Source organism: Sardina pilchardus, chromosome 24 (assembly GCF_963854185.1).
Source record: "Sardina pilchardus chromosome 24, fSarPil1.1, whole genome shotgun sequence".
In the NCBI taxonomy this organism is placed as follows: domain Eukaryota; kingdom Metazoa; phylum Chordata; class Actinopteri; order Clupeiformes; family Clupeidae; genus Sardina; species Sardina pilchardus.
In genome coordinates, this window is record NC_085017.1 from 26,858,680 (window position 1) to 26,886,406 (window position 27,727).

The 27,727-nt window shown below is 43.8% G+C and overlaps 1 protein-coding gene across 2 annotated transcripts; it reads left to right on the top strand.

The window, feature by feature from the left end:
- Positions 1–76: 76 nt before the first annotated feature.
- Positions 77–27,388, top strand: fam91a1 (family with sequence similarity 91 member A1). 2 transcript variants are annotated; one of them, XM_062528818.1, is made up of 24 exons: positions 77–357; positions 993–1,077; positions 1,217–1,368; positions 3,296–3,353; positions 5,787–5,854; positions 6,132–6,245; positions 7,460–7,550; positions 8,650–8,712; positions 9,326–9,432; positions 9,586–9,624; positions 11,116–11,228; positions 11,558–11,667; positions 12,015–12,124; positions 14,433–14,519; positions 15,434–15,563; positions 18,105–18,253; positions 18,975–19,109; positions 19,353–19,466; positions 20,241–20,313; positions 21,330–21,476; positions 22,658–22,759; positions 23,179–23,302; positions 24,297–24,366; positions 25,136–27,388. In XM_062528818.1, the coding sequence occupies exons 1-24, from the start codon at positions 286–288 to the stop codon at positions 25,319–25,321; spliced, it is 2,499 nt and encodes an 832-aa protein (XP_062384802.1). In that variant the 5' UTR covers positions 77–285; the 3' UTR covers positions 25,322–27,388. The 2 variants fall into 2 exon arrangements, with proteins under 2 accessions (XP_062384802.1, XP_062384803.1); XM_062528819.1 differs by lacking the exon at positions 77–357 and adding an exon at positions 678–875.
- Positions 27,389–27,727: the final 339 nt, after the last annotated feature.

Sequence of the window (27,727 nt, forward strand, 5' to 3'; positions counted from 1 at the left end):
TATTCTTACCTCTTAACCCACTGGGGACCTGTCAGTCATGAGTGGTCAGTCACGCCTAGAACGGAAGTGACGAACATTGCCGAGAGCGTGACGAACGGTCGCTCGAAAATACAACAAGGAAGTGGACATTTATAGGAAAGGGGTAAATAATATTCGGATATAGGCGAATTCGAACTTTTAAATTGCTCTCAAAACCTCGTTTTAATTATCGGGGGGTATAGTCACCTTGGACTTACCCAAAAGCCCGTTGCAATCCATTTACATAACCGTGGATCCAGATTAGCAATGAATACAGACGTGGAATTTCACATCAGACAAAATTATCCGTGGAACAAGCTACCAGCAAATGTCAAACAGGTACAGTCTGTTCATAAATGTCGTATGGGTAACGTTACGGGTAAAGAGCATCTGTCAAAGCCCCTTCTCCCAAGCATTTCTGTTAACATTTGCTTGACAGTGCAGCTGTGCGGCTGAGGTGATTTCACCACCCGCATCAGCGTTTCGCATGATTCATTCATCCTAAAGCCAAGGCAGAGAAACGCATACTAGAATTCCTTTGCAATGGCCCTTTATTTATTTTTTATCGGCTAGCCACTTGGTTAGCCTGTTAAATACCTAATAAAGGCAGGTTACATTGAGTAGCAAGCTAGGTAGCTAACTTAGACCATACCCCATAACTGCAGCGCAAGTTGCAGCCCTGCGTCTTCCAAAAAAAGAAATCGACTTTTTTTCAGGAAATGTGCATTTGCTGACGGTCTATGAAATCCCACCTCGTCAAATCCGATTGTGCGGCTCAGTAGCTAGCTAAATTAGCCACCGTAGCTCTCACCCACAGTGATCTAGCTACTCAAAATGACCAAGTTACCTGTATATTGGTACAGTGGCGGTTTTTTTGTTTTGACAGCGGCACATAAAAGTGTTAAGAATGAATCTTTTAGTGATCTCGAATGAATCCTTTGAAAATAACTTGTTGTTGTCTTCTGATTTTACAGAGCCTTGGAAATTCCCAGAGGGAATACGAGAAACATGTACTTCTGTACAGCATCCGTAACCAGTTACGATTCCGCAATAACCTAGGTGAGAAGTCGCAGCTGTACACATTTTACTTGTGCACTGTAACCGTGATAGGTTATCGCGTAGCCCTGGATGCACATTTTGGAATGCAAAATGTTGAATCCCATGAATAATCTGAACACCCTCTCTCGTGCAATTTCAGTGCGGCATGTGAAAAAGGATGAACGGAAGTATTACGAAGAGCTGCTGAAGTACAGTCGTGATCACCTGATGCTGTACCCCTACCACCTGTCTGACATCATGGTGAAAGGCCTGAGGGTCACGCCCTTCTCCTACTATATTGGCATCATGGAGGTACCACACTTCCCCTTACTGTAACTCATACAATGCAAATGGTCTCTGGACAAATTAAACATATTTTGCCATCACTAGGGAATCGTTTCCCAACCTTAAGGTCGGCTGAGATACTGGGTATCTTACAATTGCATTACATTACATTTGGCTCATGCTTTTTTAACCAAAGCGACTCACAACATGGTAAACATTTTTTTTAAGCTTTTAAAAGCAATTCTAACAACAATATTACAACAATCAACAAAAACCACAATAATTGCATCGATGAGTGTAGTAAGTGCATCAATGAGTGCAATTGTCTGTAGGATAAGCAAAACTAGTTAGTTGTAGTACAGTACATGACATAACAGTTACATACATTAAATAAAAAAAATATTAAAACCCCCATGATAACAAAGTTAATATCCTTTGTTACTGTCCAGCTAAATAAGAATACACTTCAACAGCTTGTATGAGATCTTTGATGAACGTAATCATGCTTGATCAATGTTCAAACAAAGTAGCCAAACATATGAATAAGCTCGCTGGGACATTTGGGAAAAATTAAAGTACAGCTCTCGACTGGATGTTACAGCAAAGATGTGCTCTCTCTCATAACATGTCCTGAATGATTCGGGTGGCCAATGTTTATTGTGACATCCAAATGGGTTACCTGCCAAAAAGGTTGGGAACCACTGACCTAGGCCATTGTGACAAGAGACTTTTAGTCAAGTCAAGTCACATTTTATTTATGAAGCACATTTTTGCACACCCAAAGCGCTGCAGACAAACAAAAACAAAATGCTGGACGGAATGGCATATTCGCCAGCGTACCCGTACACAAACATTTAGACATGAAACATACAGGTGAACAAACGCTTCACATAGACAACACAACACTCAATTTTAGTTAGTTATTAGCTGTTAGTATGCACACACCTTGCCATATGTACAGTACTTATTCTCAGCTAACTTTTGTCTGATCCAGAAGATACTCAAAATGCTTTGATTTATGAAACAGCTTTTTTCGGTCAGTTCAGGTCATGGGCCATGACTGTCTGGTTGGATTATATTATTTGGGTGTCTAAGGGCTGTTATATTTGCTCTCCCTTGGTTATTTGAAAAGGCTGCTCAGAGATAAAGGTTCTCAGTGTGTTTGCTTTGCTCTGCCAAAATGCTGCTGTTATTCTGGGGCCAGACTTTGGACTCCGGACATGTGATCTAGTGTTGCACCTTGAGGAATATGTCCTTGTTACTGTCTCTGACACTGATTTGCTAGAGCGTGTCCTGTTGCATTTTGAAGGACCACAATTTGAAATACTTGGGAGGTTCCAAAATAAGTCTTGTACCAACTCTACATTCACAATGTGCAAATGTACTAAAATATCTTACATTATTATTATTATTATTATTACTTGTATTACTTTTATTATTATTATTATTATTATTATTATTACATGATTACAAAATAATTTGTGCTTCATCACAGCAAACATGGTCAAAAAATATTTCCTGAGGCAAAATATGGTTCAGCTACAGTATGTCAGTCAAGTGTTGATAATATTTTTTTGTATTGTAATAACATGATTTTTACATAGACATAGGCTGTGTTCTCTCTGATTATATTACTGCATGTGTAGCACTCTTCTCTTTGTAGTTGGTGGATGGCAGAAGAACGTACAGTAAAGATGCTGTATTGTAAAGGGCTTTAAAGTGCAGTGTCCTGTACTGAAGGCTTTTAATGAAAATGTCCCTTTGGCACTTTTGGAGGCTCTTGTGGTGGTACTAAGGAAAGGTCACTCAGTTTGAGTGCCAAGACGGATTTGCATGTGAGATCGAATGCCCATTCCTCTCTGTCTCCCTCCAAAGGCATGGCGGTAGATTTATGTAGTGTCTGCGCTCAACCAGCAATGGTGTTTGAATGTGCTGTTTTTGTCACCCTCTCCAGGATATCATGAACTGTGAGAAGAGTTACGACTCCCTGCCCAACTTCACTGCAGCCGACTGTAAGTCAGCACACTAAAGCTTTAGTTTCGCATCAGCTTGTACAGGCATTCCAATTCACACAGCTCACTCATATTCTCAGTGCCCCCATGATAGTGTGTACACACACACACACACACACACACACACACACATACACACACAGAGTACAGATACAGAGACACACACACACACTATTTCTGTGTTTCATGCATGTTGCAAGTTTTATAATCTCGAATCTATAGAAGAGTTGTGGGGTGTTTTTGTTGCGTCACTCTCACATTCAATTTTGTTGGATTTTAAATGAATAATGTGGCAAAGCATGAATCATTTAGTGTGTGTGTGTGTGTGTGTGTGTGTGTGTGTGTGTGTGTCTGTTTGTGATCGTGTGTGTGTGTGTGTCTGTGTCTGTGTGTTTTTCTCAAATTACTGGTACTTTTTTGGTGAAAAACATCCCAAGGTCGCTGTCCTGTAATGAATATTAGAATGGCTCAGCTTTGGGCATGCTGTGGATAACTTCAAGTCATGTCAGTCATGCTGACTGCATTGATAACATCACTCCCTCTATGTGCGATATGATGTTAATGACGTGGGAGTACGGTGATGGGAAGGTGTAGAGAAGTTTATGGCTCTGCTCCTGGGGTGAGGGCAGATCTTATGGAAAGTCCAAGCCCTTTGTGGAGCCCAGGGCCATATGCTAGTCCACCAGTGCCAGAATACCCCGCTGTGGTCAGGGGCCACTGAAGGCATTGAGGGCATTGGGGGCATTCAGGCCAGAGGGTGTGTGGGAGGTACGAGACCTGAAGGTAGCAAGCATGCTCTGTCTATGTCCTCTGTGCTATCTCTCTCTCTCCTCTCTCTCTCTCTCTCTCTCTCCTTCTCCTCTCTCTCTCTCTCTCTCTCTCTCTCTCTCCTTCTCCTCTCTCTCTCTCTCCCACTTTCTCTCTATCTGTGTTTGTTTGTGTGTGTGTGTGTGTGTCTGTATGTGAGGGTAGGTCATGCGTGAATGTGAAAGATAGCTTTTGATCCCCCTTTTTTTGGGGTGTAAGTGTGGGTGTATGCATGCATGAAAGTGCAAGCTAGTACTGTATGTGTTTTCTGCTGTGTCTGTTTGCAATCATGTGTGTGTAGTGTGTGTGTGTGTGTGTGTGTGTGTGTGTGCGCACACGCACACATGGTCATCATCTCTGATCTCTCTATGAAAGGTGGGGAGCTCTCTGCTGTAAGCCTAGTGGGTTTAGCACCATGACTTCCCTGGCACAAAGCCTAGAGGTCAACACACACACCCACACACACCCACACACACCCACACACACACACTAGGGTGTGTACCGGTCCGTTTGTGTTTCATTTCATCAAGACCGAGGGAACGGTGTGAATGTGTGTTTGAGAGAGACAGACAGACACACAGACACACAGACACATACACACACACACATACACACACACACACACACACACACACACCCCTACACTGTGAGCTAAAGGGAGCATGAGGTTTGCACAAAAGGTTGGTATGGGGCACATACCAGAGTCACATACTTGACAGCCATGGAGGACACTCAGCTCCGTGCACGTGCCTCACTCTTGTATCCAAGTGTGTGTGTGTGTGTGTGTGTGTGTGTGTGTGTGTGTGTGTGTGTGTGTGTGTGTGTGTGTGTGTGTGTGTGTGTGTGTGTGTGTGTGTGTGTGTGTGTGTGTGTGTGTGTGTGTGCCATGGAGGACACTCAGCTCCGTGCACGTGCCTCACTCTTGTATCCAAGTGTGTGTGTGTGTGTGTGTGTGTGTGTGTGTGTGTGTGTGTGTGTGTGTGTGTGTGTGTGTGTGTGTGTGTGTGTGTGTGTGTGTGTGTGTGTGTGTGTGTGTGTGTATGTGCCATGGAGGACACTCAGCTCCGTGCACGTGCCTCACTCTTGCATCCAGGGTTAGAAAGAGCTGTCACACATGACGGTCATTCTTCTGAATTGTAAAACAATAGCAAGAGAATTTATGAAGTGGGTATGTCTGTGTGTGTGTGTGTGTGTGTGTGTGTGTGTGTGTGTGTGTGTGTGTGTGTGTGTGTGTGTGTGTGTGTGTGTGTGTGTGTGTGTGTGTGTGTGTGTGTGTGTGTGTGTGTGTGTGTGTGTGTGTGTGTGTGTGTGTGTGTGTGCGTGTGTATGCACATGCACCTGTTAATGTGCAGTTGGCAGCAGGACTTTTTAACAAGAATGTTCTGCATAAAACAAGTGTGTGTTAATTGGAAACTGGTTCAACTTGATACTTATGTCTGAAAAGGAAATCTAAATATTCAGCATGTGTTTTCGCCATAATTAGATCAATAGTTTAGCTTGAAAATGGCCCAATATTGCCCAATATTAGAAGGCTGTCCTTTCTTTCCCAGCTTTTAACTCATGACCAATGAATCACTGAAGTTATTTATTCATTTCTGTATGGATTTGTTACTTTTTCTTTTGCAGGTCTTAGGCTCATGGGAATTGGTAGGAACCAGTATATCGACCTGATGAACCAATGCAGGTCCTCCAAAGTAAGAAAAGTGTTTTTTTTATTTTATTTTTTTTATTAAAAAGCAAAGTTTTCCCATGCTATTGCCAAATCGACATCGACTGTTACTATAGCAACATGGTAGCCAGAGAGTCTCTGAAGACATTTTGAGTAGCCTATTGTGTCTGATCTCTTGCCAAGAACACATCAAGTGAAAAAGCTTGGTGTTTGTAAGTGTTGTGTTTCAAGGGTGCCTTGCCACCCCCCCCCCCCCCCCCCCCCCCCGTTCATCCAACACAGCGTTTGTCTCTCTCGTGCAGAAATTCTTCCGCAGGAAAACGGCACGTGACCTTCTGCCTGGCAAGCCGGTGGAGATTACGGTGGAGCCGTGGTGGGTGGTGCAGACCGGCTACATCACCGAGGATGATATCAGGGTACGAGCACCTGGGGGTCTCCGTTACAGCTCACAGAGCTTGGCTCTACTAGGGGAGCGGGAATCAACTTGTGCACAGAGTGTAGCAGCTGGAGCAGCTGGAGCAGCTGGAGGTTTCTTGAATATTTGGAGGTTTTTTTGTTTGTAAATTTTGGGATTCTGAATATTGGTTTACTTTTTTTTTTTTTTTTCGTTTCTAAGGGGTTTTCTTGTTGCTAATAATTTTCTCATCCTGCAAAGTGATGTTGATGTAAATTGTGAAACCTAAAAGCAACATTCAGTTTTAAAATGAAACCGTTTTATTACACAATATCTGCATTACTGAGTCGGTATGATGATCCTCGCATTTCATTTAAAAGAACTCTTGGAAGTTAGACGCACAGAGTAAAAATGTTACTTGATTTTATGAAATGCATGTTGAAGAAGCTTTTCACTGTGGACACTTTAAAGAAAAGAAAAGAAAACAATGTTGTCACCATATTATTTACATAACACAACCACAATACATCAAGTATTGTTTCTCAAAAATTGTGGCTCCAACATTGTTATAGTATTGTTTCATGGAGCCTTGCTCTTTCCACTCTTGTTACCTTATGATATAAGGAATTTCCACTTTTGTCACTTTACGATATGATGCCTGTTGAGGTGATATAACCTTCCAGAGATAATATCAACCACTCAAGACAGCTTTGGTGCCTGAATAACACTCCTTTTGTTTGTAATAGAGCAATAATAGTAATGGCCACAATCATTGGTTCAATTCCCAATGAAGCCTATTAGTGATGAGAATCTACCCTCCACCTTGCTGAAATCTATTGAGGATCATCTTTGTAGGACTGAAAGTGATGGGGAAATTATGATCAAAGACCATTATCTCTGAGAGCATATGGCTTCCATGTCCTTTTAGAGATGCTTTTAAAGGCCTCTACCTGTCACTGGAGATGCAGGCCAGTGTTGAGGTCAGTGTGGGCCTTTAGCCCTGGAACTCCTGGGCTTCATGTTGTTCGCAAAATAAGTAAAGAAATAAAGGGAAATAAAAGCAGGAGATGGATTTAAAAAAAAAAAAGAAAAGGAAACTTTCTTTGCTTTGTGAACGAGCAAAAATTGCCGGTCATCTTTGTTCATTTTCCGGGTGGGCGATTGATCTAGCTGTGTCATATTGTCCGTGTTGTTTTTGAGATTGAAGGCATCTGTGCAATGTGCGTTTGATTGCAGATCTGCTCGACGGCCGAGAAGAAGGCCATAGATAAGATGATTGATTCGGGTCCCCAGCTCGCTGGCGGAATGGAGTACAATGTCGTTCTGAGTAAGTGTTCTCTGTCTGCCCTTGAAGGACCACCTGGCAGCTCCCTGACAGAGAGAGAGCACAAGCTGCAGAGGAGAGGCTCTGATGGCCCCTGTTTGCAGCAGTCAAGGGGAGAGTCTGGATTAGACGTCTCAAATGCTCTAGCCTCAGTTCACCTCAGGAGGTCGGAGGCAGAATGTTGTGTGATCTGATCTGGAGTCAGCATTAAGAAGCTCAGTTACAGTCCCGACAGAAAGATTTCGATAACTGAGATAAAACTAGATTATTAGATAGAATAGATGAAAATATTTAAAGGCACCTTTAAGAGTTTTTTTTACCTTCCAAAATGATGTACATAACTTCATAACCATGGATGTAGTGGAGGCGAAACGCAAGTAAACACAGTTTTATCCACCTCTGAAATGTCAGAAATGTAGTTTATCCCCCTCTCAAAAGAGTTTATTCACCAATTGCAACTTTTACCATTCAAAAATCACACTGTATTATCCACAAATACAATATCTGCACTCATCAACACTCTAGGAACCATTTAATACCACTGGTATTGATATAAAGATTAGACAATAACCTCCACCATCATCAAGCACGTTCTGAATGCCTTTTTAAAAAATCCGATACCGCATAGCACAGTCCACCTCACCGAGATAACAGAATTCATACAGTAGTTTACCCACCTCTTATTTTACCACTACATCCCTGCCCATAACATGACGAAGGGCCCTTCTGCCATTGTCTGAGCGGCGCTCTATTGGCGATTACCGACCTAGCAACTTTCTGTGTTCGTTGAGGAACACTGCCCCCACATCCGAAATCAAAATGGAAAATTGAATCTTTCTACAGTCGGTGCATTCCCTTTGTATTATATCAGTGTTTCGTTCATACTTTGTTGTAAAAGACGCATATTTATTTTGTTGATTGATATGCGTCCCAAATGTAGAGGAACCCCAAAGCAATAATATGTTTTTTATGCTTTAATATTTTTGTCACTTGTGTTAGACTCACATATGTTCGACCACTAAAACAGTAGGTCAGGTGTGATTTTTGTAGAAGTTATGTTTTAAATCTCTCACTTCTCCTTGTCCTCTTGTCTGTGTTGTAGGCCTGTACAACCGCGGCTACATCTACCTGGACGTGCCCATATCCGATGACAGCTGTATATCAGGTGCAGTGGGCCATTTCCCTCCTCTCAAGCACAACCCCTGCCTCCCCAGTCCCCTCATCCTCTCTATCTTTTATTTGTGTCTGTTTCTGTTATCCTTCTCTCTCTCTCTCTCTCTCTCTCTCTCTCTCTCGCGCGCTCTCCATCTCTCTATCTCTCTATCCCTCTATCCTGGGCCATTTTCTACCCTCGTCACAAACACCCGATTATTTTGCCTGTGTTTACCTACTGCAGGCCTGTGGGGTGTCAGTAGGTGCGGTGTGTGTGTGTGTGTGTGTGTGTGTGTGTGTGGGGGGGGGGGGGGGGGGGGGGTAGTAGGCTCCCTGGTTGGGGGAGCTGGGCGTAATGGAGCCTCTGGAGTGTGCTGATCTGAGGGGGATAATGGGATGATCGCAAATCCATTTATGGGGCAGCAGAGAAAACATTGTGAGAGGGCTGTCATTACAACAGGGCTGTTTTTGCAAGTGATTATTCTCCACGCTTATGACTCTCCCGTTCAGCTCGGTCTTCTCGCCGCTCTCTCCATCCGCTCTCTTTCTCTCTTTCTTCCTCTGTGTCTTATGCTGTCCAGCCTCTTTCCCTCCTCTCTCAATCGTGGTTCTGCTTCATTTTGTAGTGCCCCCACTGGAAGGCTTTGTGATGAACCGGGTGCAGGGAGATTATTTCGAGACGCTTCTCTACAAAATCTTTGTGTCCATCGATGAGCAGACCAACGTCTCCGAGGTGGGCTTCAATACTCGACGTGTTTGAATGCGTAGTCACAGCCGTGCAGGCCGCATATTAATTTATATCTATCAATTTGTTAAAAAACCCTCACATGTGCTGTGACCACCGGTGAAGCGGTGTTCTTATTTTATTCTTTGCTTCCAATTTCAGCTCGCCAACGTTCTTGAGATTGACTTGGGGCTTGTGAAGGTAAGTTTTGAAATGAGCAAAAAGTCCCCCCCCCTCATATCTACGTACGTACTGTAGCTGTCAGGCGAGAAATTATGGTTTTTGCTCAGGCCCTGAAAGGCTCTGAATTCCGACTGCGCCGCGCGCGCTGCTGGGCCACAGACAGCCAAATGGAGAGGCAATTTTCCCAAATCCCGGGACACGCTGATGGCTTTTCGCGCTGAATGGTGGTTGAGTGTGTGCTCCCGCTCTGAAAATGAGGGGCCGCTTATATGCCATCCGCGCACCCGACAACACAATGCAATTTCTCCCCAGCCCCCGTTAACCATAGACTTGCCAGAAAAGCCCGAGAATAAAGTGTCTTCATTGTACGCTTAATTGAAAGTTCCCAAATGTATTCGTGTTTTCAGAGAATTTATTTAGAGCCTCTCTTGACACTCATTGCTTTGAAATGGGCAGAGTGCAGTATTCAATTACAGGCATGTACTAATTCCATTAGGACATGCTGTGCTTTTTTTATTTTATTTTTTTTGTACACTGAATGAATCAGAGAAGGTAATATGATTTTGGTTAACCTTACTCTGGCTTTTCCCTAAAGCTGTTGTTCGTTTCCGTCAGAACTTGCTTACTGCAGAATGGACGCACAGACACAAAAGAACACTGTAACAACAAGCCTATATGTGTGCATACATTGACCACAAACATCATTACTCATGCACTGATATTGACTTGAACATGCAACACACACACACACACACACTCACACTCACGCGCACACACTCAGGTCAGCTGTTCCTGTGGTGAGCCCCCTAGCTGAGAGCCGGAGTCTGATTTTGAATGCTGCCTGAATTCCATTTGAGCTGACCTAGTTTCTCCGGGCTCTCCTCTGTTTGACTGGAGAATGAGGATCGTCCTCCCTGGAGCCCCTTGATGGTGTCTTGATGGTCTAGCTCACCTTCTTAAGAGTGGGAAGATGCAGTCAGTGATTTTTGAAAGAATGAATGAGCTGGATGAGCTTCCGTGTCCTCTTTTTCACGGCCGTTTCCTGAAATGAATACCTTGATTTCTTTGCATCAGTTCTTTTTATTTGTAATTGAACAATTTTGATACATTTTGTGTTGATAAGGGACCCTATGTATCGCACCTTCAAGCAGAACACATACAGTTAAAATCTTTAGTCATCAGCTTTTGTATTTTGGACTGAAAGGGCACTTTGCCTTTTCAAGACTGCTAGTGTGTGCCTTGAATAGCAAATGGCAACAAACCAACAAACCAACCTATGATTTTGGCTTTGAAAAAAAAAAAAAGTCAATAGTGTCTGATTGCTTTCTTAGTGGTGAGAGCTTCAGCAGGTGTACTATGAGACGCTGTGTCATTCGAGGTCACCTTCTGAACTCTCAGCCACTTTGAATGAGCTTGAATAACACTACGCTGGATGTTGAAGAGGTATACAGCATCACCGTTATCTGACAAAAGATCTTCCATCTTCTTTTCTCTCGTGACTTTTCCCAGAATGCCGTATCCATGTACTGTCGCCTGGGGTTTGCCTTCAAGAAGGGCCAGGTTATCAGCCCAGAACAGCTTCACCCCTCCTGGAAGAGCGCCCCCTCTGTCAACCGGTTGAAGTACGTCTGTCACCACTACTGTATCTTATCATATAGACCTATCAGCTCTCAGTTGTTTTAAGCCTGAAGCCTCCTTGGTCACTGGCACTGTGAATAAGTTGCTTAGCACTGTACTATGTGTTGTGAGACCTCAAAACGTATATATGGCTTTGTCAGTGCATTGCATTGTTGATGGTGTGGGTATGTTTTATTATGGCTTGTTTTCTAGTTCTTACAATTTGTGTGTGTGTGTGTGTGTGTGTGTGTGTGTGTGTGTGTGTGTGTGTGTGTGTGTGTGTGTGTGTGTGTGTGTGTGTGTGTGTGTGTGCGTGCACATGTGTGTGTAACAGGGGCACCCTGGACACTCAGAAGATGCTGCTCTCATGGGAGGGTGGAAGCCCAGTGATGGAGGCAGGTTCCTCTGCCACTGACACAGACACCACCAGTCTGGAGGACCAGGGTACGAGCAGTCCTTAGAATAAACCACAATCAGCAGTTGGATTCAGTGGACATGTATTTGTTTATTTGTGTTTTTCATGTATTTAAAATGGGGGGGGGGGGGGGGTCTCTTTAGCTACAGTAACTCTTGAGGTAGCATAGTGTGTGTGTTTTTGTGTGAGTAGATATAAGTGTATATGCACACACACACTTATGAATAGTTAGTGGATATATTCATGTGTATGGTATTGTGTGACGTAGTATTTTGTGTGTCAATGTTAATGTGTAAATAGTGTGTGTGTGTGTGTGGTTGTGTGTGGTTGTTCATTATTAATGCTCCTCCATGTCTGTGCTTTGTCCCGTGTCCAGACACGGCCAGTGTGAGCAGTCTGAGTATCCCAGCAGCTCCGACTAAGCGCATCGCCTTCCTGTTTGACTCCACTCTCACAGCCTTCCTTATGATGGGAAACCTATCTCCGGTGAGTTAGGGATGGGGGGGTGTGTGTGCGTGTGCGCATGCGCGTGCATGTGTGAAAATTCCTGATCCGATCAGAATTTTAATCGGAATAAAAAAAGTGCTGCAGTCCGGTCCTATTCCGAATGAACAGCCATGTACAGTATACGGCCATTTGGATTGGCTGCTATATCTTCCTAATGAAAAGTAGGCAACAACGGCTATTCCGATCAAAGATTCTAAAGCGCTTAGAAACACCTGATCGGAATAGAACGTACCCCATGTAAACAGACGGCACACATTTTTCATTCGGAATAGTTTAATCGGAATGACAAAAGATGCTGTCCATGTAAACGTGGCTATTGTCTGTGGCTGGTGATGCTCTGCATGTGTGGCACTCTGAAATGTCCTTCAATTCGGGACCATTATCGCTCGATTCAATTTGGGACCTTCCACTCGCTTAACTGTTTACCCTTGTAGCCTACACTGATTCAGTTCTGCCAAAGCCCCGCTTCTATCCTCTCTGGTAGCCCACAGTGCTGTGTGAGAGGGGGAGTGTCTACATTAGCGAGGCGAAAGCCAGTGTGTGCTTCTTGTACCGATATTTTTACTGAATATTTTTTTTCTTATCCAAACAATGTCAAACTTGGCAATGCATTTACTCGTGTCCTTAGCAAGACACCTATCAAGTTTGAAATCAGTCGGACTCAGTTAACATTTAGACAGATATGCGAATAACAGACAAACTCACATACAGACAGACAGACAGACGTCTCTGTCATTTATGGATGAACTAGTGCAGTGGCCGTTCAAACATGCCATTCCTGCAAAACACCCGTAGCCCAATGACATGCCGGCAAGTAAGGCTGCTTTAAGATTAGGATGATAGTGAAAAACATCATTCCAGCTAAGCATTCAATAATGAATACTGAATATTATATTCCGTTGCAATAAATGTGTAGTGAACAGCATAGCGGCATGGGATATTTTTTATTGATCAAAATGACATTGACAGCTGTTTTGAGTTAAGGCTATGCTAATAGCCTATTGAATAACTTGATGATAGAGAAGACAAACCATTTTGTGGATGAATCATATGAATCATATGAAATGTGCCTCGATGTGACTTAAAAACAATTTCTGGTAGCCTGTAAATGACATCACGCTCTCTGCCTGCCACTCGTTGTCTGTAACTGATCAAAATGACATACGCCTAAGCTTTGAGTTCAGGCTATATGTTTAACCCATTCAATAGCTTGATATAGAAGACAAACCATTTTGTGGAATGATGCAGCATTATATAAAATTTGCAATGATGGGACTCAAAATCAGTCTCTAGCCTCTACCCTCTATGCTCTGCCTGCCTCTCGCTGTCTGTAGCCGGTGTGGTATATTTGTCCTCATTTGCTGGCATGTTTAACCATGCGTATGTGCTATGATAAAATGGTTTCCTTCATTCTATTGTGGCCTGAAGCCTCCTTCTGTGGAATTTTCCAGTGTCTGATTGTCTTCACCTCAACGACACTAGCTGAGTTGAGAATGAAGCTGCAGAATAAATAAGTCCAAAACATCCTTAAATTTGGGACCATTATTGTCGATTGTAGTCATTACAGTAATGTTGAAACCTATATAACAACAAATACACCATACTAGCTACAGACAGAGAGTGCCAGGCAGAGCATGATGTCAATAGGCGGCAATAGGAGACATCGTATGATGATGCGTCATTCCACACAATGGTTTATCTTCTACATATCAAGCAGCGGTGTACTGTAGGCTTATGGCATTTTGATCAGCTACAGACAACGAGTGGGAGAGGGTGCATGGCCAGTGGCTAGAGCGGCGAAAGCCAATATGTGCTTCTTTTACCGATATATTTAACAATGTGTTTTGCATTTCTTGTCCAAAACAACCACCGCGCTTACTCGTGCCCGTAGCAAGACACCTGTCAAGTTTTAAAATCAGCCAGGTGAACTTTTCGAGAGATCTGCGAATAACAGAGACATAACAGACAGACGTTCCTGTAATTTATAGATAGATATTTGAATGTATATGAGGGAGAGAGAATATGTACTGTATGTGTGCCCGTATTTTTAACAAGGGAGAGTCTGTTGATGAAGGAGAGGAGACCGCACACATTTGACGCGCATCGGATAAGAGTGTGTGCTCTCTTCTCCTTCATCTGCGTTTGTCCCGCGACCAGCACCTCGACAAAACTCAGGTGTGCGCTGACTTTCCTAAAAAAATAACAAGGAAGAGTCTGTCATCGTTTTTCTTGCGCACACTGCGCTGTGTGTTCTTCCAGTTAACCGCTCCGTGTGCTTTGTGTGCAGAACCTGAAGAGCCATGCGGTGACCATGTTTGAGGTGGGCAAACTCTCCGACGAGACCCTGGACAGCTTCCTGATGGAGCTGGAGAAGGTACGACTCTCCGCGCAGCATTCGGCCACCTTATAAGGGGGGAGATTCCTTCTAGTCAGAGTAGTAGGGAGGTTAAGCCCAAGAAATAGGCATTTGACTTCAAGTCATGATGCAAAGGTCCCCTTTGGTATGGAAGTACATTAGGGTCATACAAATAGATGTGTCCTAAGACACAAGTGACACAAAAACATACACGCCTCCGGAATCCCGATGGTGATACGGATCATTGCCAAATTTAACCGTGTCTTCCTTGGGTCATTTCTGACCTTCCCTGAAAATGTCATCGAAATCCATCCATTACTTTTTGAGTTATCTTGCTAACAAACAAACAGACAGACAAACAAACAAACCCCCGATGAAAACATAACCTCCTTGGCGGAGGGTAAAAATGGGCCGCCGATGCACCAAGAGTGGAGCTGTCAGGGTGCTCAGAAGCATGAGGTCCAGAGGGAGGAAGAGAGCAGGGCCCAGGGCCCAGGGGTGGGGGGGTGGGGGTACTCGTAAAGGCAGAGGGGATATTTGCACATGAGCAGCTTCTCACATTGACCCACAAATGCACGCAAGCTCATTTCCTTGAAGTACTAGCACACACTGTCTCTGATGTGTATGTGTGTGTGTTTGCTTTGGCATGTTTATGAATGTTATTGGATCTCATTCGTGAATGTGTCTGTTTGCTATGTGCTCTGTGTAATCTGCTGTGTGTGTGTGTGTGTGTGTGTTGTGTGTGTGTGTGTGTGTGTGTGTGTGTGTGTTGTGTGTGTTGTGTGTGTGTTGTGTGTGTGTTGTGTGTGTGTGTGTGTGTTGTGTGTGTTGTGTGTGTTGTGTGTGTTGTGTGTGTTGTGTGTGTTGTGTGTGTTGTGTGTGTGTGTGTTGTGTGTGTTGTGTGTGTTGTGTGTGTGTGTGTGTGTGTTCAGGTTGAGAGCACTGCGGAGGGGGAAGCCCAGCGCTACTTTGACCACGCTCTGACCCTCAGGAACACCATTCTCTTTCTGCGCTACAACAAAGAGCTCACCAGCGATCAGGGACCAGACCTGCCCAACATCGGTAAACATTATTACACATGTCCACCATTGATGTCTTGTAGACAGTGAGTTGGTTTTGGGAGGTCAAAGTTCAAGGTCACTGTGCCCCCATATCTCGAGAATGCATTAAAGACAAACTATGCAGGATTGGCGATTCCATCTCCGGTTTTGGTTTCGTTTTTCATTTTCGCTCGTTTTATTTCTCTGCAGAGCTTCCCCGACAGCTTTAGCGTGTATATTTATACATATATAGGCTATATATAAATATATAAATTGTAAGCGTGGTTCTTCTTGTTTCTTACGCGTCTTAGCCTTCCAGATGTAAACAGGGAACGATCGTCTCCTGAGCAAACTGCAAGGTTGCAATAGCGGATAGGGACACTGGAGGCGGGAGGAAATATTACTGTTTTCGATAAAACTGGTCAGTCAAGCAAAACAACGATTTCTAAGCGATTTTATGACTATGAAAAAGTTGCATAGGGTCTCTTTAAGGCACATTTTTTGAATTCGGTATGAACCATCGTTTTAGATAAAAGAGTGACTGGATCTATAACTCTATAATATATGAGCCACACAAATTGATGTCAAACAGAAATCCATGGCTGCGCAGAGGCATTCTATGATCAAACTATTCTAGTTGTCCCATAACTGAAGTTATTTGTTAGAAGGGAAGACAGCATGGCAGCCTACGTTTTATGGGGGATTATGAATTGGAAATTGATTTAGTAGTGTCAGCATTATTGTACTGGGCTGTTTATTGCTGGTTCCTGTGATAGTTGATATCAATTCATATCCAGTTGAAATAAACATCAATAAGCCTGATGTTTATCATATCATAGCCTATTCCGTTAAATTCAATCTGACCTGTTTTAGGCTCGGTCTGCCCATTTTTTTACGTAAAGGTTGACTGACTCATTGGCTTTGAATTAAGAAATGAAGTCTTAGTATCACTGAAGACGAAACATGCTTATTACAGAGAACACGAGAAGCATTATTTTTAGGGCTGTCAATCGATTAAAAATGTTAATCTAATTAATTACATACTCTGTGATTAATTAATCGAAATTAATCCCATAAAGAATTTTTGCTGTTAAAGCATTTTAAATATCTCAATTAAAATGAATCAGTGAATAATCAGCATTAGCGACATTAAAGGTCAAAAACTGTTTTATTATTACTTTCACTGTTAAAATAATGGCCATAACAATCTATAATATGACCTAATATGCTGAGGAAATATGCTGAGATCGATTAATCTGCGTTATTCTTTTTAATCAATTTAATCTAATTTTTCTAAAATTAATTAATCGAAATGAATCAGTTAATTTGACAGCCGTAATTATTTTCAAATGTATTTGCCCTCCATTCTCCACTCAAACAGCTTGAACAGCTGTGGCAAGCAAGCACATGCTGCATCTTTGTGCGATTGGAGTCAACCAATGATGTTTTAGAGTCTTAAGGGGCTATTACTTTGATAGATGCCTTCAGGTGATATTTGACCAGAATATTTGACATTTTCATGTTTTCATTTTTATTCTGACCCGCCTGCAAATTACTTATTTTGGATCAACCCACACATCTCTGATATCTAGACACATCCATATGCATACATGGTCAGCACACAAATGTTCTTTGTTTTCTGGAAGAGGTTCCCTGCGAAATAATTGAATGTGTACAAGACTGGCTCCCTGCTATGCTCCTTTCATCTGAACCTGTACAAGCACGCAATTAATGTCTTTCTTTACTTTTAGAGACAGTTGGCCAATTTAATTGAAGCAGGATGAAACCGACAGACAGACACACACAATCGTATGCACTTATTCACATTTGAACCACAAGATCATCTCTTTGGCCTGAAATGCTCTTCTCTATTCTGAGTGAACACAAACACTGACTCATTATTTTTTATCGCCTCCAAATTTTCAGTTGGAGTGATTCACAGAAATGAGCATGAGCTCATGTCTCCCACTCTCACGGCTCGGTCTCACGCTTGCTTATACTCCACACGTACTCACATATTGACCCTTTCTCACACTTTTACATATTATTAAGATGGCACACAGACTACACACACACACACACACACACACACACACACACACACACACACACACACACACACACACACACACACACACACACACACACACTGGCTGTTACATCTGTGGGCTGGTGAACCATCAAGCCCAAATCTATATAAAGTTTTTACAAGCCCCGTCGGCCTCATTACTGGGCCTGCGCCCGGAGTCAGGCACATTTCTTGGACTGGAGTCTGTGGGCGTTTTAATCTGGACATAAACACTCCGCATCCACTCCACACACACACACACACACACACACACACACACACACACACACACACACACACACACACACACACACACACACACACACACACACACAAAATTGTGTGTGACCAATGTCCTCTCTCTCTCTGTGTGTGTGTGTGTGTGTGTGTGTGTGTGTGTGTGTGTGTGTGTGTGTGTGTGTGTGTGTGTGTGTGTGTGTGTGTGTGTGTGTGTGTGTGTGTGTGTGTGTGTGTGTGTGTGTGTGTGTGTGTCAGGGCTGCCGTTGGACCTGCTGCGCTGTGAGAGTCTGCTGGGTCTGGACCCGGCCACCTGCAGCCGCGTGCTCAACAAGAACTACAAGCTGCTGGTCTCCATGGCGCCGCTCAGCAACGAGATCCGACCAATCAGCAGCTGCACACCACAGGTAGGTACCGCTCGCGTCCAGAAGGCGCCTTTGGGCTTCCCTCTGGAACTGCACCTGGCAAGTCACACACACACACACACACACACACACACACGCGCACCTGCGCCTGCCTCCACACCTGAAAATGTGATTCACGCTGACAGTAGTGTTTGAGCCCCCAACTGTCGGCTTAGTTCTCAGCTCTCCTTAGCATCTCTGTGTGTGTGTGTGTGTGTGTGTGTGTGTGTGTGTGTGTGTGTGTGTGTGTGTGTGTGTGTGTGTGTGTGTGTGTGTGTGTGTGTGTGTGTGTGTGTGTGTGTGTGTGTGTGTGTGTGTGTGTGTGTGTGTGTGTGTGAGTGAGCAGGTTTCTTTTGAAACAGTAGTGTTTGAGCCCCCAACTGTCGGCTTAGTTCTCAGCTCTCCTTAGCATCTGTGTGTGTGTGTGTGTGTGTGTGTGTGTGTGTGTGTGTGTGTGTGTGTGAGTGAGCAGGTTTCTTTTGACTCTGTAACCCCCCCCCCCCCCCCCCCCCCCCCGCTGACCCAAGCTGCATTGACTCATGTTGTGGTGTACTTGAGGAATCCTGCGAGAGTCTGAGTCATGGTTTGTTCCTTCTCTTCTTCCCTCTTTCCTCCCCTCCTCCCTCTGTGCCCTTTCTGTACTCTCTCTCTCTCTCTCTCTCTCTCTCACTCACTCACTCTTTCTCTCTCTCTCTCTCTCTCTCTCTCCCTCTCTCTTCTCCAGCACATTGGTCCTGCCATCCCCGAGGTCAGCTCCATCTGGTTCAAGCTCTATCTGTACCATGTGACTGGACAGGGTCCGCCCTCTCTGCTGCTGTCAAAGGGTTCCAGGCTCAGGAAACTTCCAGAAATCTTTCAGGTCTGTCTGCACGCAGAGATGAAAATGTGTACCAGTACCTACGTGTATGTGTATAACAGAGTGACCGAATATAAGTTTGCGACTCCCTGCGTGTTTGTGATGACCTCTTATGACCTTGGTGACCTTGGGTACCATGCAAGGCACTATATAAGTCAAAGTCATTATTATTCCATATACCTGCATTTGGGCCTCAGTATGGAAACGCACGATCAAAGTCTGTGTCATGCTCTCTTGCACATCCAGGTGTATGACCGGCTGCTAATTACTTCCTGGGGTCATGACCCCGGTGTGGTGCCGACCTCTAATGTGCTGACGATGCTCAACGACGCCCTCACCCACTCGGCCGTTCTCATCCAGGTGGGTAAAAACATCATGCGAAGAGTCCTTACACTGCCTCCAAAGGCCCTTGAGCACTAACTCTCTCTGCTGCCTCTGCTACAGGCAGTAGCTGTTTAATGACTCGCTTCTTGTCTGTATTCCATGAAACATAATATAAAACATAATATAACATCTTAACATAATATAACATCAACAATATAATATCTTTTGATACCCTAAATGCACAACTCATAATGTCACAGCAAGGTATATAAACAGCAGATTCACAGCATAGATATACACAGCAATTCTTGTGCTCTATGTAGGTGTATTCCCACAGTGGCCGATACAACACCAAAGTTTACTTAGCATTCTACAGCATGATGCAGGATGCACAGCTGTGAAAATCACCAAGTCTATTTAGCGTTACACAGCATAACCTGAAATACAACAACAATGCATGACTGCCTTGTGCCTGGTGGCTTGTAAGTACTTGTACAGTACTTGTACGTAGGATAAGTAAGATCTCGCCAGTTGTCTCAGTTGTACTGTTTTTACCCGTAAAAAGCGGACAGACCAAACATCCCTTATTTGGTCTGTCTGTCTTTGTTTGGACCAGACAGAGCAATTGTACTTTGCGATTGTATTATTTCGGGACTGTCACTGTCACTGTCAACAGACAATACCTCAGCCATTCAGCAAATCCTCAATTTCATTTCCTGCTATGGTGACTTGATCCTAGCTTGCCTTTGGCGCAGGAAGTCTTTCGCCTGTCTGACCTCCTTTTGATCTGTGTGACCTCTGTGCTGATAGGGTCACGGCATGCATGGCCATGGAGAGACCGTTCACATCCCCTTCCCCTTTGATGAGGAGGAGCTCAAAGGAGGTGTGTAACCTGGTTATTACCTTCTCCAAGGAGGTTATGTTTTCATCAGGGTTTGTTTGTATGTTTGTTTGTTTGTTTGTTTGTCTGTTTGTCTGTTTGTCTGTTTGTTAGCAAGATGGGAGTGATCTGGATCACCGTATGTATCCAGGATGCGGAAGTCTGCACTCTCGGAGTGCTTTTTTAGTTATATTTGATTCCTAACTAGACCTTATTTACTCGTATTATACACTCTAAACCAACATATCAACTGCTAAACATGCACACACCCAGAGATCATAATGGCTGTTGCCATAGATACAGACCATCATGCTCTTAATGTCATTGTAGCCTACTATTCCCTCATGACAAGATTTGTAATGGCTGGTGAGTTACTATGAACTTCAAATCAAAATCATTATAGCAACACTAAAGTACTTTTCCACTGTCGCACGAACACTATTTGTTTATCCATCAATTAACAATGTCCTCACACACAGTAGAGTATGTTGCATGATTTTATGAAAGTTGCGACATTGAAGTAAGTCAAATTTGTAGTTTCTTATGTCTCATTCCATCATACTACAGAACTGCTACCTGATCTGGTAAACTTGCACAGTGCGGTTATAGCCGATAGAGGGCCGCGAAAGGGAATACACAAGTGCCGTTCATCCTGTTACGAGTTGATGAACCACGGTCATGATTTTGGAAACATTATTTTAACGTACTAGAAACTCTTTAGAGTTGCTTTAAAGGTACCATCAGCGATTCTAAGCCATTTCTAACCCTCATCCTGCTGTATGTGATTGGACATAGTCAGTTCAACGAGTTGGCTCTCACTCCTCTGAACCAAACGGCACTAGCAGGCCAATGGAAGTAAGAGTCTTTAGCAGCTTCTCCGGTTGTTGCTTGAACTTTTGATCCTCTCCTGTGTCTCTTTATCGCTCATGCCTTCTTGCTGGAGGTCTTTCCTCCCGTCTGCGTTAATAACCATCTGTCTGTGCGTGTGTGTGTGTGTGTGTGTGTCTGTGTCCCTGCAGAGTTCTCCTACTCCAACATGGGGGTGCACAAAGCCCTGCAGAGCCTGCGCGAGCACGTGGACCTGGAGCACCAGTGCGGCTACATCACCATGCTCAACCACAACAACCGCCACCGCCGCCGGAACAGCGACGCCTCCGACGGACGAGGTCAGTGCTGGAGAGGGGACGGGGTTTGCACAAACAGAGGTGGGGGGACAGGAAGTGAGATGGAGGAGAAGATATCATTATTCGGTTTCTAAGTGATGATGTAATAATGGGATAATAAATCTCTTTCCGGGTCCAACGCCATTCAGACTTGCATGTTTTTGTCCATAGACAGTAAAATAAACAATTTTTTTCCCGCTATTCGGAGTAGCCTTTAAGAAAATTGTCATCTTACTACTGACTTGCTGCCTCAACCTAATCAAATCCTATTTTTTGCGGAAGCCTGGACGTTAACCCTTGAATATATCATCTGGCTGCACACAGCTTCAGTAATTACTCTGTTAAAGTTTAGCCATTTTGTTGCAAAACCCGTCTGGCTGTGCTAGTTGCATCTTTTCACGAAAAAAGCTGTTGGGCCCGTGACGTCGGACTTAAGAACCGAATCGAAGACATAAAAACATGAATACTGAAACAGGCGAAGAGGTACAGTAGACGGACGCAGGGCGGGGTGAGAGACACACACAAACCGTATATGTGGAAGAGGGAGTCCTATGGAGACACAGGCAGACTGAGGAAAGAAAACAATGTGGAAGATGGTGAGAAGGAATGCAGGGGGTAAACACGCAGCTGATTCTCTGCATCCATTTGTGAGGATGTGTAGCATTTCAGCTCGATCTCACCCTCCTTGAAGCTGCAGTTCTACTTCAAAGTGAGTCATGGAGTGTGTCTATTAATGATGAAACATTTGCCTCTCACCCAAACAATCAACACATGTGTAGAGACGGCCACTTCAAAACAACCTTTAAAAAGCCAGTAAATAAGTGAGCGTTAGTCATCAGCTCTCTCTCTGGAGCCTATTGGATTACGCTGAGGGCAACGGATAGTAATCTCTGCCCTTCTGCCGCCTCAACTTTTTATAGAAGCACCTCTTGTTCCTCTTATTCAATAACCGCCCATAATTGGCCTTCTCAGAGACCATTGATTGGTAGGCTGATCCAGTTAGTGTTCGTTAGCAGATTGGCCCTCGACTCTGCTAAGGTGTGTGTGTGTGTACGCGTCTGGGTGTGAGCCTATTTCTAACTTTGTGTGTGTGTGTGTGTGTGTGTGTGTGTGTGTGTACTGTACGCATCTGTGTGTGAGCCTCTTTCTAACTTTCTGTGTGTGTGTGCGTGTGTGTTCCTCAGGAGAATTAGAGCTGGGTGGTGGCTTTGACGCTAATGGCAGCACAGAGTCCTTTGAACTGGTTACTGAAGACAACAATGGAGACAGGAAGCCAGGCGTTGAAGGTATGAACCATGCTACTGCAGCATGAAGACATTGAGCATGACGCAGACAGAATGATTATCTTGACGTGATTGCTTTTTGCGATTGAGGAAGTTAGTGAGATGTCCAACACTCTTGCTGCCACTTAATGAATTCAAAAGACTAGTGGGGGTGGGGGGCGCTGTGGCGCAGCAGGCTACAGCGCCCGTACCATTTACGGGTCCGAGTGCCCATGGGGACCCAGGTTCGAATCCGGCCTGCGGTCATATCCCAATCCCACCCCATCTTTCTCTCCCACTTGTTTCCTGTCTACCTCTTCACTGTCCTATACAATAAAGGCAAAAAGGCCAAAAAAATATACTAAAAAAAAAAAAAAAAAAGACTAGTGGGGGCGTGACATGAGATGGGAAGCTGATGTCCTGTTTGTGTGCCGTATTGTCAGCGTCATCGTGTGAGGATGAGTGGGTGCCCCTGGAACTGTGCTTTGGGATGCCGCTCTTCAGCTCGGAGCTTAACGGTAACATATGCCAGAAGATAGCTGCACACAAACTCTGCAGCAAAGACAGGTGAGACACCTTCACTTCACCATCAGCACTAGCCAGGTGTCTCTGTGCGGAAGGCACTACTGTCACTATCACTACCACTATCACTACTACTACTACTTTCACTACTACTACTACTACTACTACCACTATCACTACTACTACTACTACTTTCACTACTACTACTACTACTTCTACTACTACTACTACTACTTCTACTACTACTACCACTACTATCACTACTACTACTATTATTACTATCACTACTCCTACTACTACTATTACTACTACTATCACTACTCCTACTACTACTGCTACTACTACTACTACTACTATCACTATTACTATTACTACGACGACTCCTCCTCCTTCTCGTACTACTACTACTATAACTACGACTACTACTATAACTCTGTCAATAATATTATTATAATCAGTAAAAGCAAATTGCTAAATGTTATAGTACAGTGGCATACAAGTTGGTCAAAGTTTCAATATACAGGCCATAGCCACTATAGCCACAATAACAAAGGCCATGTGAGCTTGTTTAGGGACGTATGAGAAAAGGCAGCATGGATAGTAGATGAAGAGATAGTTCAGTATGCTATGCAACACAGTCTGAGACTCACCTCAGAAGTATTAACGTCAGATTGGTTGTGCAATTTGCTGTGCTGTTTTTCTAGTTGTGTCCATTTTGTCATTCTATGAAATGGCACCCATAATTGATCGAAATGCTATGACTATAGCTATGTTTTTATTTGAAACTTTTATATAAATGTGCTTGAAAAGCGTCTGATGGAGATGCTTGTCTAAGACTCTCAAAGCAAACTATAATGGTAATGGTAAACATACTCCTCTGAATAGTGGATGTTCTTGTGTTACTGTATGTAACCATACCATACGTATCCAGCAATTTCAAAGAAGTCATTCACAATTTACCTGTGTTCATCATATTTATATATGAACAAATGTTGACAATTTATTTGTATTATTTGATAATAATGTCTTATTTCCACAGTCTACAGGAACTGCTACATTCCAGCCGGAGGCTGTCTTTGAAAGTGTTGAGCTTCGTCCAGTCATTCCAGGTGAGAACCTTCTTCTGACCGTGTTCCAGTCTCAGACTAGACAGATCTCACAGTAGACATACTTTATCTTTCCTAGTCATTGATTATTAGTGACCTTATATAGCAGAGAGGAAATAGACTTGACCTTTGACGGTGACCTCTGTGGTCTTCAGCCTGTCATGTATTAGTGATGCACTTCTCACAGAGATAAGCTGAAAGATTGAAGAGTTGATACCTCAAAGGGCTCAACAACAGATCATTAGGCGTTAGAAGTTCTTCCATGGCTCTGATGAGAATCCTCAGGACTTTAACTAAAAACCGTAGAAGTAAGGCTGCACGCCAAGGATTGGGAGTTACCACTTATCTAAGGTGTTAAAAGAGTATTCTTACTACTTGTATAATGTTACTGCTACTACACTGCACATATCCGTATGTTGTTCGTACTATAGCCATATTTATAGTCAAATATAAGGTATACTGTATACGGCACATATTTATATTAAATTTATATTACTGTAAACCACCTTCAAACCACATCTATTTTTAAAGCGCATTTTGTGTAAAGCGTGCACATGCAGACACACATGACATATTAACAAACAATTGACAATAAACAATAACAAATTGTGGACGGAGCGCTGTGATTCGCCAGCCTCCCCGTACACAGTCATTTAGACAGGAGACGAAACAAACGAATAAAAGCGCCTTACATAGACAAACAAAAACAGCTCATGGCTTGGCGACGTGTCGGTGGTCACACCTGAACCTCACCTCTCTCCGGGTCTCTCAGGACGGGGCTCAGACCGCAGACCCGGACAGCGGGGTGACCGGTCCGCTGAGCCAGCCGCCGGCCGAGGCCGGGGTTCCCCTGCCCGCCCTCAACCTGCTCTTCAGGGACGGCCAGCTGACGCTGTGGAGCGGGCGGGCGCCCCCTTCGCTGCACATCTCCGCCCTACAGAAGGACGTGCCCACATAGAAACTACACCCACACACACACACCCACCCCCAACCAACCCCACCCTACTTCAGCCCGCCTGCTCTCTCCCCGGGCCCCACACAACCCCCACCTTCCCCCCCCCATGGTCAGTCATTTATCGATCACTTTCATGTCTTGACTAGGTTGCCATGGCAACGTGGGGTTTTTAGTTCAGCTCCATCCTTTTTTTTTTTGCCCACACCCTTCAAAATGGTGCTGCTGTTGTTGCCGCTGGCGATGCTGCCGCTGTCATATCTGGAGGCATTTTCTGAGGAAGGGGGCCCCCGAGGTGCGCAATAGCCCCTCCCTGAGTCGAAGTCGCTCAGACCAGCCACACACACACACACACACACACACACACACACACACACACAGACATACACACGCACACACACACTCTCACACCCTCCCAAACCCTCCAGACATGCAGTTGGCAAATATCACCTCAGTCCACACAATGAGATCAGTCATTTAACATGGAAAGATCAGAATGAAAACAAATAATATGTAACTAAAAAAAAAAAGAAGAAAAAATCACATGCAACCTTATGTTGATGGTCACTGTAAATGGACTCGGCTTGGATAATATATCATGTATAGGACCTAACCTGTGGCCATGTGGTGTTGCCCAGGTATCCCGTATCTGTGACCCCCCCCCCCCCCCCCCCAGCCTCCACGTGTTGTCATTTTCTGTGGTATTTGATGCATGGAGACATTGCACACAATCGCATAGGAGCATTCTCAGGCTGTCTGAGGAACCGGTCTGCTGGTATGAAGGTTGGCTTTTGCACAGAGCCTTTTTGAAGTTCTTTTTATTTTTGTGATCAAATATATGTTGAATTCTTTGTTTGTTTGTATGATTTGGGTTTTTCAATTCCATTTTTCACATCTGTACAGCCTTGCTGTCTCCATGGGGAAAAAAAAAAAAAAAAAGGTGGAGTTCACCCATCAGGACAGCAGAGGGCGCTGTATATGGTTACCTGACTATGAGTCTATGAATGCCCGACATTGATCAACGCACTAAAAAAGCTCCGTAGCTTTTCATGGCATTTTTCCCTGTCCAGGGAGTGACCAAAGACCAGTTTTCTTTCTTTTGTTTCTTTTTTTTTTTTTTTTTTAAATATGTGTGTTTTTACCTCTTCAGTGTCTTTTTTAATTTGCTGCCTTATTGCTTGGTGCCCAGGAGACCGCTGACCTCTCTCCCGTGCTGGGAAGCCGCTAGTGTGTAGTGCATTCTGGGCTGTGTTTTTGGAACAGATCCCGTTGGCTAAGTTAGTTTACAGCCTCTTATCTCAGATGTCCTATCCAGAGAGGCAAAAACTGAAAAAAAGAAAAAATATAGGGCTCAGCCTGACGAACCTGTGGCTTTGTTTTTGTTTTTGTTTTTTGTTGGTTTGTTTTTGTTTTTATTCTTACGCGAACACATCACATGTCAAACATGAGTTGAGCTCTACATCTGATTGTGCAGTGCATCCACGGGCGCTGGTGGGTGCTGTCTCAGGACAGCACTTCGTCAGTCGCTCGTTGGGTTTCTTTGTTTTTGATGTTTTTTGCCTTGTACTCTTCTTCAGAAGGGAGTTGCAAGTGTTCACTGTTTCTAACCCCCATTGTGGTTGTTTATGATGGTGATTAAAGTGAGAGGTCTTGGTGGAGCATGATGTGTGTGTAGAGACCATTGTGTGTGCGTGTGCGTGTGTGTGTGTGTGTGTGCGTGTGTGTGCTGTGCACAGTGTACACTCCAGCCAATCCCAAGCCCTTCTCCTCACCTCCCACTGCCCTGTCATGACTAGACGTCCCGCCTCCCCACACCTTTAGCTTAAGCACCTGCCCTTGTCATCTCAACCCATCACAGTGTTAGAAGACAGCCAATAGTTTTATAACGTCTACCCACATTTTAGGAACTCTTTGTTGTAGCTTGTGCAATGGGACTGTGACTACATGCTCTTGTAATGAAATGGGTACATTCCTCCTCTTCCCCCATCCCAGAAAAGAAAACATAATATGTGTTATTACAAAATGAATATGTAAAAAGTATATGAAAATATGAATAAATATGTTACAATATAATCCCCCTACATGACGTTAAGTCTTCATTGGTCTATACCGTTCACTCTAAAGTACAGTATCCCAACCAACTGTCCTGATCAAACAAGCTCAGTAACCACACAAAATGGTCCAAAATAGTCAGGCATCAGACCTCTGGATAGAAGATCTATTCACTGAAGTACTGTACACATAGAATACACATTCAGCATTTTTCCTAATGTAAACATTCAGTGTCCAAAGTACTGTGCCCCAACCAATTGTCCTGATCAAACAAGCTCAGTAACCACACAAATGAGCCAAAATAGTCAGGTATCAGAACTCTGGCTAGAAGATCTATTCACTGAAGTACACATACTGTAA